The sequence below is a fragment of the Anomaloglossus baeobatrachus genome, chromosome 1, assembly GCF_048569485.1.
Source record: "Anomaloglossus baeobatrachus isolate aAnoBae1 chromosome 1, aAnoBae1.hap1, whole genome shotgun sequence".
Classification (NCBI taxonomy): Eukaryota; Metazoa; Chordata; class Amphibia; order Anura; family Aromobatidae; genus Anomaloglossus; species Anomaloglossus baeobatrachus.
The window spans coordinates 696,353,272-696,370,108 of NC_134353.1; the positions used below are offsets into that span (position 1 = coordinate 696,353,272).

At 45.3% G+C, this 16,837-nt stretch overlaps 1 protein-coding gene across 2 annotated transcripts in view; it reads left to right on the forward strand.

Annotated features, from left to right (window-relative positions):
• The window catches only part of LIMK2 (LIM domain kinase 2), a 60,039-nt gene that overhangs the window by 3,519 nt on the left and 39,683 nt on the right, over positions 1-16,837 (forward strand). For both annotated transcript variants that reach the window (XM_075341755.1, XM_075341754.1), the window contains exons 2-3: positions 9,517-9,580; positions 15,174-15,270. In XM_075341755.1, coding sequence (XP_075197870.1) covers positions 9,561-9,580; positions 15,174-15,270 — 117 coding nt within the window. In that variant the 5' untranslated portion in view covers positions 9,517-9,560. The remainder of the gene's footprint in view (positions 1-9,516; positions 9,581-15,173; positions 15,271-16,837) is intronic.

A 16,837-nucleotide genomic window follows, 5' to 3' on the forward strand; every position in this document is an offset into this window, starting at 1 on the left:
TATAACACAATTTTGTTCTGTTTTGAAGGCGTTTTCAGCAGACTACTTATCAGCAGAGACAGGACTGTAATAATAGATAACCCATCTATATACAGCTTATAACACAGGATCCATCAATCACAATATTGGATGGCATGGCTGACCCCGCTCCCCCTCACTTCACAGTGACTATACTGGGGCTCACTTGACACTTCAATAGAAAAGATAGGGTCAGGATCCGACAGTCTGATTTAAAGGGAACCTGTCAGCAGAAATTTCGCCCAAAACCTAAAAGATTCCCCCTCTGCAGCTCCTGGGCTGCATTCTAGAAAGGTCCCTGTTATTATTGTGCCCCATGTGAGACCAAAATAAAGACTTTATAAAGTGGTACCTTTTTGTATTCAGATATTGTAAATGTGACACGGGGGCGGGCTCTCTGGCGTCCGTTATTCTGCCTCCTGGTCCTGTATGCGCCCCCCCCATCGCTCCTTTCCATAGCTGATGCACCGCCCACTGCTCCAGCCATCCCCACGCATGCCCAGTGCCAGTCTCACGCGACTGAGCAGTGTGACCGCTGGTGACGTGTGCGCAGGCAAGTGATTATGGGCGGGGCTGTGATTGTTATCAGCAAGTACCCGCCCATAATCTCGTGAGCGCGCAAACCTACACCAGCGGTCACAATGTGCTCAGGGTAGTGCTAGACTGTATGGGCTGCTTCCAGGGATGACGTCCCTTTTGTCACGTGATAGGGGCGTGTTCAAAATACTATCACGTGACAAAAGGGACGTCATCCCTGGAAGCAGCCCATACAGTCTAGCACTACCCTGAGCACAGTGTGACCGCTGGTGAGGTTTGCGCGCTCACGAGATTATGGGCGGGTACTTGCTGATAGTAATCACAGCCCCGCCCATAATCACTTGCCTGCGCACACGTCACCAGCGGTCACACTGCTCAGTCGCGTGAGACTGGCACTGGGCAATCGCGGGGATGGCTGGAGCAGTGGGCGGTGCATCAGCTATGGAAAGGAGCGATGGGGGCGGCATACAGGACCAGGGGGCAGAATAACGGATGCCAGAAAGCCCGCCCCCGTGTCACATTTACACTATCTGAATACAAAAAGGTACCACTTTATAAAGTCTTTATTTTGGTCTCACATGGGGCACAATAATAACGGGGACCTTTCTAGAATGCAGCCCAGGAGCTGCAGAGGGGGAATCTTTTAGGTTTTGGGCGAAATTTCTGCTGACAGGTTCCCTTTAAAGAATAGTTATTTTTTGACTACTCATTCCTTTAAGTGGAATACTCGGTGCTGTTATTGCTTTAATATGAAGAAATGTTCTGGCAGCTTCTTCTATAAAGTATAGTGAGGATAGTGTTAATGGTTACTCTTCCCCTTTCCTTGGGGCTGCCCTTCTCTTGTCACATAAAATGTATGTTCTCTAATTCACGCCTTCACTTTTGAGCAATGTTGGTCCCTCTGGTTCTTGGTGGCTTGAGCAGGGACAGCTGGTGAAGATATCGGTGCGGCCAGGTTCTCCAGGTCTGTGGAGCTGCTTTTCATATCCTGCTGCTGAGCTACTCCTAAGGAAGCCAGATGGAGCGTCTTGTCATTTTACAAGACTTGCACAATCATAAGTAACTGGGCAGTGTTCCAGGGATGACTGTGAAAAATGCTGCTGGGGGCCATTATAACCTGGCATGTCACATGTATGTGCTGTGTAGCTCGATGATACACAATGAACTGTGTCCAATGTTTGTAGATGTCACCACTAAGGCTTCATTCACACGGGCCCGCTTCATGTCTTCACTCCTGAGTATGGAGAGAGCACTAGACACTGCCACTTATCCAGAAAGTTTTGTTTATTTTTTTTATTTTTTATCTCATGAACATTATACCATTACATGATAGGAGGATGATTTTGAGTTTGCCTACAGCTCCCCAAAAAAGTAGTGTATGGTAGCGGGGAGTGGAGGGTATGCCAGCAAAACAGTCTGTCAAAGCTGAACATGAGCATCCACATCCTGATCCATAGGGCTCTATAACCCCCTTTAAAGCCATATACCATCACACCGCCACTCTTGTACACAGGCCATGTCAGGTATGGCACATGCGTAGACAAGAAAGTGATGTGTTGGGGGAAAGGAAATGTTTTATGAGTTAACGCACTACTGGAAATTGCAACGAATGCAGTTCAACGTTTTCACCCCTCAAATAACTGTTTTTGATGTTCTTAAAATCTCTTACGTGCTTTTGAAAAAATATTCATTACATATTGCATTGGACCGCTGTACCCAATCTATTATATATTTTAGGAGTCAGTTTGTCCATTTTATTCCGACTCCACCAAAATGGACACAGACTCCGAGTCCACAGCCCTGCTGAGAACAGCTGATTGGGGGGGGGGTGCTGGGTATCATACGCCCGCTGATCACATATTGCCAGCCTATCTTGTGGATAAGCCATCACTGTTTAAAAGTCCTGGACAACCCCTTTTTTTTAATTATTTTTTTTATGATGCCTTTTATTAAATCTCTCCTGTTACTGTCTTTATAAGAAAATAATCCTAAAAACTTGCAATTTTTATTTTGCTGACAATCTTATTTTAGGTTAGGTTGATACTTTCTGTTCTGTAGCCAACATTTTTCGGTGGCCAACCCAAAACCATCACAGGCAGGAATACAAGGATGATGAATGCTATGTGCATGCACAGGTTTGATTGTTTTTTAGGCAGTCAAAAATAATGTGTTCTAGTGTAAGCTTCTTCAGAAAACTCTCCAGAAGCGCTTTTTGGGTAATATTCCCAGATATCCGTATTTATTTAAGAATGCTGTGCGTGAGACAAACACTGCTGACACAACGATCTCCAGTGCTGCAACGCTTCTGCGCTCCCCTTCTTCTCTTTCTGCTCTTAGTAACTGGAAGTAATGGGATTGAGGAGTTCTGTGTGGTCAAGTGACATACATCAAGTCTCACCAGAGATGTACTGATGTATTGTGAAAGCTCCTCTCTATAGTGATTCACAGTATGCACTAGATACACAAAATGATTTCTTGGATCGGGGTGGTGGGGAGGGGGGGTAATTAATTTTCTCGAGGGGGGCCACATGAGAGCCTGGTGTGGAGGGCCGAACCAATAGGCTGGTTATTTCTGCTCTACTCCAACCTCGGGTGCACTGATGCTCCCTTCGTCTGCTGTGCATCACACTGATTGATAACAGATGGAGCCAGCCGCTCCGTCCTCCACCAATGTGTTCATCGCTGTCTGCATCCTGCGAATGGAAATAGTGGTAACAGTGAGCAGTATAGGTGGGAGACGGGCAGCGGGGTAGGGTATAGTGCGGCCTGCAGTCCACTGGCTTCAGCCCTTTGGCTGTCTCGGTCCATGGGCCATATTGGAACAGCTTTAGAGCCTGATGTGGCCTGCGAGCCGCACTTTGCCCAGCCCCGTATTGGATCCTTAAGGCTATGTGCGCACTGGGAAATGAAATTTCCTTGCGTAAATTCCGCAGGCTCTCAAAGATCTTATCACCTGCGGAAAAAATCCGCATCAAATCCGCACCCAAATCCGCATGCGGATTGTCGCGTTTTGTTGCGGATTTGGTGCGGAATAGGTGCGGATTTGGTGCGGTTTTTCCGCAAGCTGTTCCCTGCGTGATTTTTACATTAGATTAGGGAAAACCCGCAGCTACCTGCGGAAAAGAAGTGACATGCACTTGTTTTTGCTGCGGGATTTCCGCAGCAAAACATGCAGCTGTCAAATTCTGCCTAGTGCGCACAGGATTTTTTTTCTCCATAGGATTTGCTGGTGATTCACTGCAGAGATGTTATGAACATTTTCTGCAGCGAAACATGCAGCAAATCCGCGGCAAATCCGCGGCAAAATCCGGTAAGTGCGCACATAGCCTATGAGCTGAGTGTATTTCCTTTCAAAATCCATTTAGTAATGGCTACATAGAAAAAATCTTTCATAAACTTACTAACATTAAATTTGTTTTTTTTTTAATTATTATATAAAATCCAGCTGTATTTAGTCACAAGCTGAGAAGCGAGAGCACCTTAGGTAACCAGCAGTAACCAGATATGTTTATCCTGGAAAAGCAAATAATCTATTTCTCAATGGAAGCTACAGAAATGATTACATCGATGAGATATAATGAACCTGCTGTACCTCCGGTGAAAATCCATGTCAGAATAGCTGTATTGTCTTTATGTTAAAATCAGCATTTTATTAGTCCAGCTCAAGCTGCGCTAAAGCCCCCCAAATACAATAGATGGCTCATTTGGTCAACATCTATCTCTTCCGAGTTTGCCGTATACAGGAATACTCGGCTCATCTCCTGGAGTACAGAAGGCTTGGCCATCAAAAACCCGAAATGGCAGGAAGCCCCATACACAGTAAACTATTAGCTGATTTCCGTGGGTTCAGCTGCCACTAGTCTGTGTATGGGGCCGTAATTAGGATTATGCAGCCATTCTGACATCACTAGCCTCATCAGGTGTAAGAGACCTATCTGATGTATACAATTTGTATTGGGAAATGTGGTGGCAGATTCTCTTTAGTGTTACATTTGTTTTGTTTGTAGTCCTTTTTTTATATTATAGGGCCCCTATGTGCAAGACCATAGAATAGAGAAATAATTGGGTGTTTTTTTTTTTTCAAGGAAAACATATCTGATTCCCTCTTTTGTGTTCTGAGGTACTCCCCTTACTTAGCTCTGCTTAGATTATAGCCAATATATAGCTTGATTTCATCCCTCATGAATAGGGAAGGCATCCAGTGTAAGAATTCCCCGAAAAGCGACAACCTATATGGACGCTACTGTTTTAAGATCAAGGTGACTCAGAAAATGTAATGAAATAGTGAGCGTAGATTCAAAGGTGGCATATATTTCTTCTGCAAATATGGGTCTGGTGTAGATATCATGCTTCGCAATGCAAATGGTATCCATTGGTACAATAATTTAGGCTGTAGTCACATTAGTGTATGACATCCGATGGAAGAACATCGGATGCGATATGCTAATGATCCCCGGCTCAGCCTCTGCTGAGAGAGTGAGCCAGCCGAGTGTCATGCGACTGTGACCGGATCTTGCGATTGGGTCACAGCTGCGAATCAGGGGGTGGAACCTGCAGAAGGAGGGGTTAATCTCCCCATCTCCTTCATTGTCAGCCTGTGCGTATATCGCACTGCACTTAGATGACATCAGAGTGCAGTCCGATGTTTCTCTCGCACCCATACACTTGTATGGGTGCGAGTGACACTGTTCTCGCAGACAATTTTAGCATGTTGATTTTTTTTTTTTCCCTCAGTTGAGGAAAAACACGCAGATCTGAGCGGCAGCACTGTCTTACATGGGGCCGAGTGCAATGCGAGATTTTCTCACCGCACTTGTGTGAGTCATACGTAAGTGTGACTCCGGCCTTATACAAGCTATCACATATTGATGTTAGTGGTTCTGCTTTTCGTTAGGTCCCTCCTGCTGTAAGTATATGGGCTTGTTCACACGTTGCATTTTTGCCGTGTTTTTTTTTTTTTGTTGTATGCACTTCTGCCACAGAAGGAAATGCAGCATTTTATAGAACAATCAAAGGGAATGAGACTTTTGAAATCTCATGCACTTGATGCTCATTTTTTTCCTTGCAGATTTGGATGTCACGGGGTTTTTTTTTCTTGTTTATTTTTTTCAATCTACTGCAATTACTAAATGTGTGCACGTACCCTATAGCAGGGAATCATAGTATGTCTATTAGGCTAAGTTCACATTTCCGCTAAAATGTATCAGTCTTAATCCGCTGCTATGGTAAACAACGGAATCCGTTTAGCGGATTCCGTTGTGTCCCATAGACTTTCATTAGCGGCGGATTGCGACTGATGACCCTGCGTTGCGTCCGCTGCGTCGCGGTCCGTCGTTTTTTGACTGACCGCCGGGGAGAATGTAACGTTTTTCGGGCCGTCGACAACAACGCGCCGCGCAGGAATCCGTCGCCATCCGTTACGCTTGCAATGTATGTCTATGGTGCTGGATTCCGTCGTATTCAGTCTTACGACGGACTCCAGCGCTGGATTCCGTCATGCTCTATTGAGCATGCCCAGCATGTTTGGCACGCCCACTGGGCTGTCCAAAACCCAAACTGATCATGACTGAGCCGTCAAAAAACAGACGCACAGCGGATGTAACGGACGCAACGGATCTGTTTTTTTTCACAGGATTCCTGTGAAAGGAATCCTGTGGAAAAAAACATCAGTTGCATCAGTTGACATCGAAAAAACTGATCCGTTGCCCCCCCCCCACCCCCATGGTTCCAGGTTCCTAAGAAATCGGTGTCACTACCGTCAGCACCACAAATCCCAATCAACACCTCAGATCATGACCTGTCAGACACACCAGGGGGTTGGTCTAGCTGGAAAATGGCCACCCACCTAGGGGTCATGCAGACTGATGGGAGGGAGGAAGAAGAGAGTAGTGAAGGCCCTCAAAGAGAGAGGAGCTGGGGAGAGCTAGACCGAGGTTGGGCCGCAGACGGTGGTCCGGGACCAGAGGAGTCGGGGACCGGTAGCAGTGACATTGGAAAAGAGTGCGACGGACATAGTCTAGGAGGACTGTCGGCACCAGCAAGCACAAAAAAAACTTACCGGTACCGAGCACGAAGGGGTACAGGGCCCTAGGTCAGGAGCAGATTCAACATCCTGGCAATTAACCTGCAGAGGAAGGGGACCTACATGGACCTTCCCACAGAGCTCAGAGATTGGGGGCATCAGCACAACGCGGGGGATAGGGTTTTCCAGCCAAAAAGCAGCCCACTGAAGTCCCAAGTGCCAGCCCTCGAGCACAGCTACACTTCACATAGTGAGCGGGGCCCTAACAGCTTCAAGCCATGGGGCGACAAACAAACAACTAAATTGTGCACGGAGGTAGGCTCCGGACTACCAAGTGACACCGGTGGGAGTGGATACCTGGACGGGCTCCCCGCAGGGACTGTGGTCTTCAGAGAATTTGGTTTACTTGCAGCGTGTGTCTCCCCTTTATAATCCTCATCCAGCACCACAACTACCCACAGTGAGTACCCTAATCCCCTGCACCCTGCGCTCCCAAATAACCACCAACACCCCTGAGCCCGGGGCCATCCCTACCTGTGGAGGGACTAACATCAGGCCGCTTAACTCCATCTGCCCCGGTACTCCTTACAGCAGCAGCAGTACTCCCATTACCGCAACCCACTGGTGGCTTCACGAACGTATACCCTGTAAATACCCCCTTTATACGGATCAAAGTGTCCGCCAACCTGGGCCCCTTGAGCCACCACAATCCCGGATCCGAGCAGCCCGATTAACACCAAGGCGGTACATAAGCACATCACTTTTCTGTTTTTGCTCCCATTTTTCATGAGCTGAACTCCAAGATGTCAGACTTTTTCTGTGTGCACAAAACAGGCCTTTTCTCTCAAATATTGTTCACAAATTTGTCTAAATCTGTCTTAGGCCCCCTTCACGCGCATGTGTCTCCGGTACGTGTTAGGTCCGTTCCTGCACGCACCGGAGACACTGGCACACGTAGACCCATTAAAATCAATGGGTCTGCGCACATGTGCCTGTTTTGTCATGGAATGTGTGTGTAGCATACACGTGTCCATGTGTTCCACACACAGACATGTCCACGTTTTCTCAGGCATCACGGGTGTCCCACGGTATGCATACGGACCACACGGATGTAGTGTGGATGCGGTCCCGTGTGACACGCGCCGAACAAAACTCACGTGTCAGAGAAAAAAATAACAAATCTTTACTCACATTCTCCAGCCCTCCTGTCTCTGACGCTGCTGTCACTTTCTGCCGACCGCCGCTCATTGAATATTCACTTCACTGCGGCCGGAAGCAGCAGCAGCGGGGAGTCAGCAGGACCGGAGACCGAAGATCAGCACCACGGACAGCGACGCCAGGTACAGGTGAGCAGAAAGTTCTCGTTCTCCGTGTGTGATCACGGAGAACACACACAGTGCCATAAACACGGCACACGGAGGGGAAAACGCACCTTTGACACAGTGAAACGCGTGTGTGATTTTCACGGACGTGTGAAGGGGGCCTAAACCTGTGAGCACTTCTTTGCTGAGATAATGCATCCACCTCACAGGTGTGACATATTTAGGTGCTTATTAGCCGACATAATTATTGCACAGGTGTGCCTTTTGGCACCACATGTAATCAGTGCTGGCTTCTCTCTCCACGCCTTCAGACATGGGAGCAAGCAACAGAAAGTGACCGGCAGCTGCTGTGTTGACTAACGTGTTTGTCCGGAGGTGGGGAGACAAAAGCCAGTGCTGATTGGACGCAGAGGTGAGTATAGCTTTTTCTATTTAAAGTGAGCCTGTCAGGTCCAATATGCACTCAGATCAATGAGCAGTTCTGGGTGTATGCTGCTAATCCCTGCCTAACCTTCCCTGTATACACTAGCATAGATAAGGGGATCTTTAGAAAAGTGTTCCTAAAGATCTTTTATCTTATGCTAATGAGGCCAGGGACTAGTCTCAAGGGTGTTGTATCCCCCGACTAATCCGCTCTCATAGCATGTTAGTATGCCCACAGAGCCGTACTAACATGCTATTCAGTTCAGCATAACTAGTGATGACGCACATAGCTGTGTTTGCTGTGACCGTGCTTCTAAATGCTGGGCACTTCTGGCCATGCGCAGTATGAAGTAGTGTATGCATTCCGGCTTCAGACAGGTCTACTGCGCATGACTGGAAGTGCCCGGCATTCAGAAGTGTGGAGACAGTGGACACAGGTACGCGCGTCACTGCTGGTGATGCTACATTGAATAGCATGTTGGTACACCCCTGTGGGCGTGCTACCATACTAAGAGGGCGAACTACTCGGGGAATAGAACGCCCTGGGACTAGTCCCCGTGCTCATTAGCATAAGATAAAAGATCTTTAGCAATGCTTTTTCTAAAAATCCCTTAATCTATGCTACTAGATGCAGGGATTAGAAATATGCACCCAGAACTGCTCGTGGATCTGGGTGCATATGCACCTGACAGGTTCTCTTTAATATGTGGGATGAGAAGGGGTTGTCCTAGTAGTGGATAACCCCTTTTAAGCTTTTTCTATCAAATGTGAAAATCGGACAGTATATGGATAGCACATGTGACATCTGAGTGATGTCCTAAATTTTATTTTTTTTTATTTTTTTTATTTTTTTTTTCCACAGATCCATTCACTTGCAATGCAGTGTTTGATCTGTGGCTCCGATCAAAGTCAGACATGTCTCCTGTTTTGGTGCGAACCACAAGGCCTGCCAAAACAATACAGATAGGTGAACTATATGTGCGCGTTCTGTCCGTGAAAAACTGATATCAGAACAAGCCCTTATACAGCAGATTGGTATAAAAAGGGACTATTGCTTTAGATACACGCCTGTGATCTATTCAGAGATGTGACATTTCCAGCTTTATTTCCCTGTATGCCGCAGAAGAACAACTTGTCTATCTCCAAATTCCTACGTTGTTGAGACACCTAAAGAGATTGTGCTTTCATTTGCAGTGAGAACACTTGGAGATAACAGTGGAAACCCCCAGGATGCCCAAATGGAGGAAAGTATATCACAGTAAGTGTTTAGCTTTCCAGAAAATAATTCAAATTATTATGTTCCCTTACCTTATGGTGCCCCCTGCTGTTCTTTTTGATTTCCCCACTGAATGTCCACCTAATAATGTGTTTCTTTGAAAATAAGACAGGGGCTTATATTCTCTTCTGCTTTTCATGGGGTGTCTTATATTTGTTTGCTGTATTAGTGCCCGGGGATCGCACCACAATCCTCAGTATCTATCTATCCTGAGCTGCATACATGCTGTCACTCTCAGATCAGGAGTGCTGGCTCATTAAGTGAATGCATATTCACACTCTTCCTCACCCAGAATCCCGCACACAAAGTTCTGCATGACACTGACACTCTGGCTGCTGTACTGTACCACACTACCAAGATAACATCTCAATCCTCACTGGCTCTCCTGAGTTGTGTGACAGCTGCATAGTCATGCACACTGTCACTCTCAGATCAGCAGATAAGCAAGCGCATGGCTAATTAAAAGAATGAATATTCACCATCCTCTCACATAATCCAGTCTACTGCTCCTGAGTCCTGCACTGCACCTGCACTCTGCCTGCTGTATTCTGGTACTGCTAACCCGAGGATCACATCACAATCATTGGTGACTCTCCTCAACTGAGAGTGACAGCTGCATACACATGGACACTAACTCTCAGTTGAGGATAGTCGCTGATAATTGCAATGCAATCCTTGGGCTGGCAAGACTGAGTGGTGGGCAGGATTACTGGTGAATTCATTCTCTTAAGCTGCTTTCACACTACGTTTTTTTTATCATGCGTCATGAACGTTTTTTTTGCTGCAAAAGCGGATCCTGCTTTTACAGCAAAAAAATGCATGCAAACGCATGTGTTATTTTGCAGGATCCTGTCACTTTAAGTTTATGGGTGGGCATTGGAGTCATGTAATCGGGAGTCTGTGGAACTGAACGTGATAGACTGGGAGCCGGCATCTGACAGCTGCGGAGGCTTGTAACCAAGGTAAACATCGGGTAACTTGCTTGGATACCCGATATTTACCTTGGTTACGAGCATCCGCAGCTGCTAGGAGCTGGGCTCCCTGCACACGTAAACATCGGGTAACTAAGAGAAGCGCTTTGCTTGGTTACCCAATATTTACCTTGGTTACAAGTGTCCGCAGCTCTCAGGAGAGTGAGGGGGAGAGACTGATCACCCGAGGCTGGTTTCTGTGCATGCTCAGTAGAGCAAGCAGGATCCTGTATCAGCATGCCAGCGTTCACATGCGTTTGCATGCAGTATAGTCAGGATCCAGCAATTTGCAGTATTTGGACGCAGCTCAAAAACGCTACAAGTAGCGTTTTTGAAAAATGTTAAGAAAAAACTGCAACTCACTGGATCCTCACTATAACGCACGCAAACGCATGTGAATGCATGTTGACGCGAGTCCATTGCAAATGCATTGAAGAGAAAACGCATTTGCACTGGATCAGTTTTTGCGTTAAAAAACCGTTCAGGACGCATGTTAAAAAAAAATGTAGTGTGAAAGCAGCCTTAATTAGCCATGTTTGCTCACTGCACTCATTGGTGGCATTCCTGATCTCAGAGTGATCACGTGTATGTCTATGCAGCTCTTACATTTACCGCAGGGCTGCACAAGCCCTATTTCAGGATACTGTTAGTTTGTGTACATAACTAGGGCTTATTTTTGGAGTAGGGCTTATATTTCAAGCCTACTCCAAAAAGGCCAAAAAATCCTGCTATTAAAGGAAGGGCTTATTTTCAGGGAAATGCAGTATATCATGCTTTTGTGAGAAACTGCTTCTTATTCTCATTGGTGATACTGCACAATATCAGGAATGGTGACCATCTGACTAATCTACTGAGCATGTGTGACCACCAGCACAGAGAATGAAAACTGTAACAACAATACCTGGACACGGGGCCATTTTCTTTTATTACTGTTGAAATCTGATATTTTGACTGATCTAAAAGAGTAATTTTAAATGTAATTGTGTACCCCCACCTCTTGAAGAGCGGTCATTCTATAGTACGAACCATATTGCTGCCTATTTAGTACTGGATATGATAATATACTACTAACCATTATGCATATACGTCTATAACATTATTAATAGTGTAATCTTTAGTGTATATGTAATAATGCTGTATGGAATTAGCATCTTCAGTGAGGACTTGAACTCTAGTGCCACCTATTGGAAGTAGCAATCCTAAAAGTTAATATTGACCCTTTAAAGGGAACCTGTCATCAGAAATTTGGCTTTCAACCTAAAGGTTTCCCCCTCTGCAGCTCGTGGGCTGCATTCTAGTAAGCAACATGGAGTGAAAAGAAAAGGATGATCCGGCACAAAATCTCCTTTGGTAAAAACATCCAAAATTTATTGAAACATCATTAAAAATAGCGTGAAGACCAAGTATCCACTCAGATGGAAAGCATGGAGGTCATGATAACTTTACGCGTTTCGGACAGTTATAAAAGCAAAAAAAGTTCTTAATCATAAGTGTCTCATGAACACTGCAGAGCTACTGAAATAGACTAATCTGATGAATGAGTAGGAGGGAGGAGGGGAAATATGCTAATTACATGCAAACATCAGGTGGAAGTCAAAGTTAATGGAGTCACTCATCAGTTAGGGTTATGTGACTAATATATAAAATTGATTATATGTACAAAAAAAACAGGAAGGGGAAAAAGGTAGATATAAATAAAAATAGGAATAAATATAAGTATAAATATAGAAATGAAATGAAAATAAATATAAAGAAATATATATAAATAAGAATAAAAGCAGATGTAAAAATAACAAAGAATTTGGTATTAATTGATCTGGTGGGCATTAATGTTCCAAAAATGTAAAATTTATATGTCCAATGTGTCAAAGTTGTATTGAATCATTTCGCATAATCTAGAATGGATATAAATATAATCCACCACCATACGGGGATCCACATTAGTTATATGTGTGTAAATGAATCTCCCCTTGGTTCAAACGAGGGGAGGGGGGGGGGGAAATATAGGTAGGAAAATACATAAGGAAACAAGTGCAGGACACATTATACATGGGCTCAGAGCTCTGACAGGAGGAACTACAAGTGCAGGACATATTATACCCGAGCCCTGAGCTCTGACAGGAGGAACTACAAGTGCAGGACACAATATACACAGGTACTGAGCTCTGACAGAAGGAACTACAAATGCAAGACACATTATACCCGGGCCCTGAGCTCTGACAGGAGGAACTACTAGAGCAGGACACATTATACACAGGTCCTGAACTGTGACAGGAGGAACTACAAGTGTAGAACACATTATACCTGGGCCCTGAACTCTGACAGGAGGAACTACAAGTGCAAGACACATTATACACAGCCCTGAGCTCTGACAGGAGGAACTATAAGTACAGGACACATATACACGGGCCCTGAGCTCTGGCAGCAGAAATTACAAGTGCGGGATACATCATACCCGGGCCCAGAGCTCTGACAGGAGGAACTACAAGTGCAAAACACATTATACCCGGGCCCAGAGCTCTGACAGGAGGAACTACAAGAGCAGAACACGTTATACACAGGTCCTGAGCTGTGACAGGAGGAACTACAAGAGCAAAGCACATTATACCCGGGCCCTGAGCTCTGACAGGAGGAACTACCAGTGCAGGACACATTATACACAGGTCCTGAGCTGTGACAGGAGGAACTACAGGTGCAGGAAACAAAAAATCCCCATAATTATAATACCCCACTAACTCAGGATCATGGGTGCACGGGCGTATCTGTCTGCTAAAAAATAAACCTCAGGTCGGAGCGATAATTAAATCCGTTAGGGTATCTGGAATTTAATTTAAGAATCCACTTAGCCTCCGCCAGTAGTAAGGCTTTAAACCAATCACCTCCACGTGGAGGTCTAGGAATATGTTCAATGCCCGTAATCCTAAGTGTAGAAAAATCTGGCTTTCAACCTAAATGTTTCCCCCTCTGCAGCTCCTGGGCTGCATTCTAGTAAGGTTTCTATACTTTTTGTGCCCCCTTTTAAACCAAAATAAATACTTTATAAAACTGTACCTTTCGGTTTGAAAATCTTGTAAATCGTCCATGGGGGCGGGCCGTGTGGCGTCCGTTACTGTATCTTACGCCGTCCCCCATACTCCAAATCATCCCTCAGGACGCCGGTCACTGCGCCCAAGGTCCCGTGCACGCCGGGACACCTGGTGACGTGGTCGCAGGCATGAGAGTATGGGCGGCGCTGTGATTGCATCGCAAGTGCCCGCCCATACTCTCGTGCCCGCCCTTTCCCCCACTGCCTCCAGCGTTCTGCGCCGGCCCGACGTCACCTCCTTCCCATCGTACCCTGCAGCAGGAAATAGATGGGAGGAGCGGAGCAGGCCACTACAGGAGAAGCGGAGAGGATCTGAGCGACGTACAGAGGGGAGAGCGCGCCCACGAGAGTATGGGCGCGCACTTGCGATGCAATCACAGCGCCGCCCATACTCTCGTGCCTGCGACCACGTCACTAGGTATCCCGGCGTGCACGGGACCTCGGGCGCAGTGGGCGGCGTTATGAGGGATGATTTGGAACATGGGGGATGGCGTAAGATACAGCAACGGACGCCACACGGCCCGCCCCCATGGACGATTTACAAGATTTTCAAACCGAAAGGTACAGTTTTACAAAGGTATTTATTTTGGTTTAAAAGGGGGCACAAAAAGTATAGAAACCTTACTAGAATGCAGCCCACGAGCTGCAGAGGGGGAAACCTTTAGGTTGAAAGCTAAATTTCTGATGACCGGTTCCCTTTAACGAACCCTGCCATATGACTTGGGATATAAGCCAAACCAGAATCTAATGCTAGTCATGGAGCCATTATCCTACCAACTCTAGTCCCATCTGATTGTCACTACTGCTCCCCTCTCCTCTCAATACATGCAGACAACATGCAGCTGCATCCCCCCTCCACACCACTCCTCTCCGTGTATTGGCTGTGAATAGGTATCTGATCATTTGCAGAAAGCCTGCAGGCAGAAACAGGACAAATCCAGACTGAGGATTTTTTTTTTTTTTTTGTAGGTTCAGATCATTTAAAAAGATTATATTGTTCAGTGTTGCGTGGCTATCCTTTTAATGTGCCAAAGAATAAGCGAAAGGAAATCCTGTAAAATCACAAAAGCGTTTAATCACAAATGTTCCTGAGTGTTCGGCCAGGGAGGTGCAGGTGCATTCTGCATTTGTTCTGCCTTGTGTGTCAACACTGCTGTTTCACAATCTCACCCCACTGCCAAGAAATGGAGGAGGTTACTGAGAAATAATGCTAGGAGCTCACAGTCCCAGTATTCTCACAGTCTGTGAATGTGCATTAATATTGTATTGGTTTAAGTCAGTTTTGGCAGTAAAGTAATCTGACTGTTGCATTTTACCTACATTTTTCTTCTTTTGCTGTAACACATGTACAGATAGTTAAAAGATAATTATTATTTTTTTTTTTAAAGAGTGGACTCTCTGGGGTGTATAATCCATGCCAAGTAATTGCACGCTTGCAGGTCTTGGATGGAGCGGCAGAACAATAGTTGGCAGTCTCTTAAGCAGTCTTTATTCATTGCATGTTTTTCTTCTGTTACAGGAAGCCTGACCCAACTGGACTCTCCCCTGTGGAGACATGGACATTACCGCCTGAGCAGTGTGTGAGCTGCAAACTGAGCCTGACCGGACCAGCCATGGTAATCCCTGCTAGCCCAACCCGCTATCATTTCCACACCGCAGTCATTTTAGGGAAGGTTCTCTTTTCTGTAAATGGGGTAATGCTTTTGAGGAGGTCCTTTAACCCCTTCAGCCCCCAGCCTGTTTTCACCTTAAAGACCCGGCCATTTTTTGCAATTTTGACCAGTGTCACTTTGACAGGTTATAACTCTGGAACACTTCAACGGATCCTGGCGATTCTGAGATTGTTTTTTCGTGACATATTGTACTTCATGTCAGTGGTAAATTTAGGCCGATATGTTTTGCGTTTATTTGTGAAAATTTCGGAAATTTGGCGAAAATTTTGAAAATTTTGCAATTTTCAAAATTTGAAATTTTATGCCCATAAATCTGAGAGATATGTCACACAAAATAGTTACTAAATAACATTTCCCACATGTCTACTTTACACCAGCGCAATTTTTGAAAAAAAAAAAAATTCCGTTAGGAAGTTAGAAGGGTTCAAAGTTCATCACCAATTTCTCATTTTTCCAACAAAATTTCCCCAAAAAAATTTTTTAGGTACCACATCAAATTTGGAGTGATTTGAGAAACCTAGGCGACAGAAAATACCCCAAAGTGACCCAATTCTAAAATCTGCACCCCTCACTCTGCTCAAAACCACATCCAAGAAGTTTATTAACCCTTTAGGAGCTTCACAGCAACCAAAGCAATGTAGACGAAAAAATGAAAATTTTACTTTTTTAACACAAAAATGTTACTTTAGCCATAAAAATTAGTATTTTCACAAGGGTATCAGGAAAAATGCATCATAAAATGTATCGTGCATTTTCTCCTGAGTACGCAGATACCCCATATGTGGTGGAAATCAAATGTTTGGGCGCACGGCAGGACTCGGAAGGCAAGGAGCGCCATTTCACAGCAAAATTGGTTGGAATTATTAGCGGACGCCATGTTGCGCTTGGAGACCCCCCTGAAGTGCCTAAACAATGGAGCTCCCCCACAATTGACCCCATTTTGGAAACTAGACCCCTCATGGAATTTATCTAGCTGTTTAGTGAGCACTTTGAACCCCTGGAGGCTTCACAAAAGTTTGTAATGTTCAGCCGTGAAAATATTTTATTCTTTTTTTTACCACAAAATTGTTTTTTCAAACGGGTACCTTTTTTTCCACAAGGGTATCAGGAAAAAATGCACCATAAAATGTATTGTGCAATTTCTCCTGAGTACGACGATACCTCATATGTGGTGGAAATCAATTGTTTGGGCGTACGGCGGGGCTCAGAAGAGAAGGAGAGCCATTTCACAGTAAAATTGATTGGAATTATTAGCAGACGCCATGTTTCATTTGGAGACCCCCTGAGGTGCCTAAACAATGGAGCTCCCCCACATGTGATCCCATTTTGGAAACTAGACCCCCCCCCATACAAAAAAAATTAGTTTGGCGAAATAAAAAATACAGACATCAGTAAAAAAAAAATGAGCGCCTGCCACTAAGACCAGTGCCAAACGTGAGAGCAATGCACGAGTCTCGCATCGCATCATCCACTGCAGTCTGGAAGCGAGCAACTGCGCTGGATAATGCGA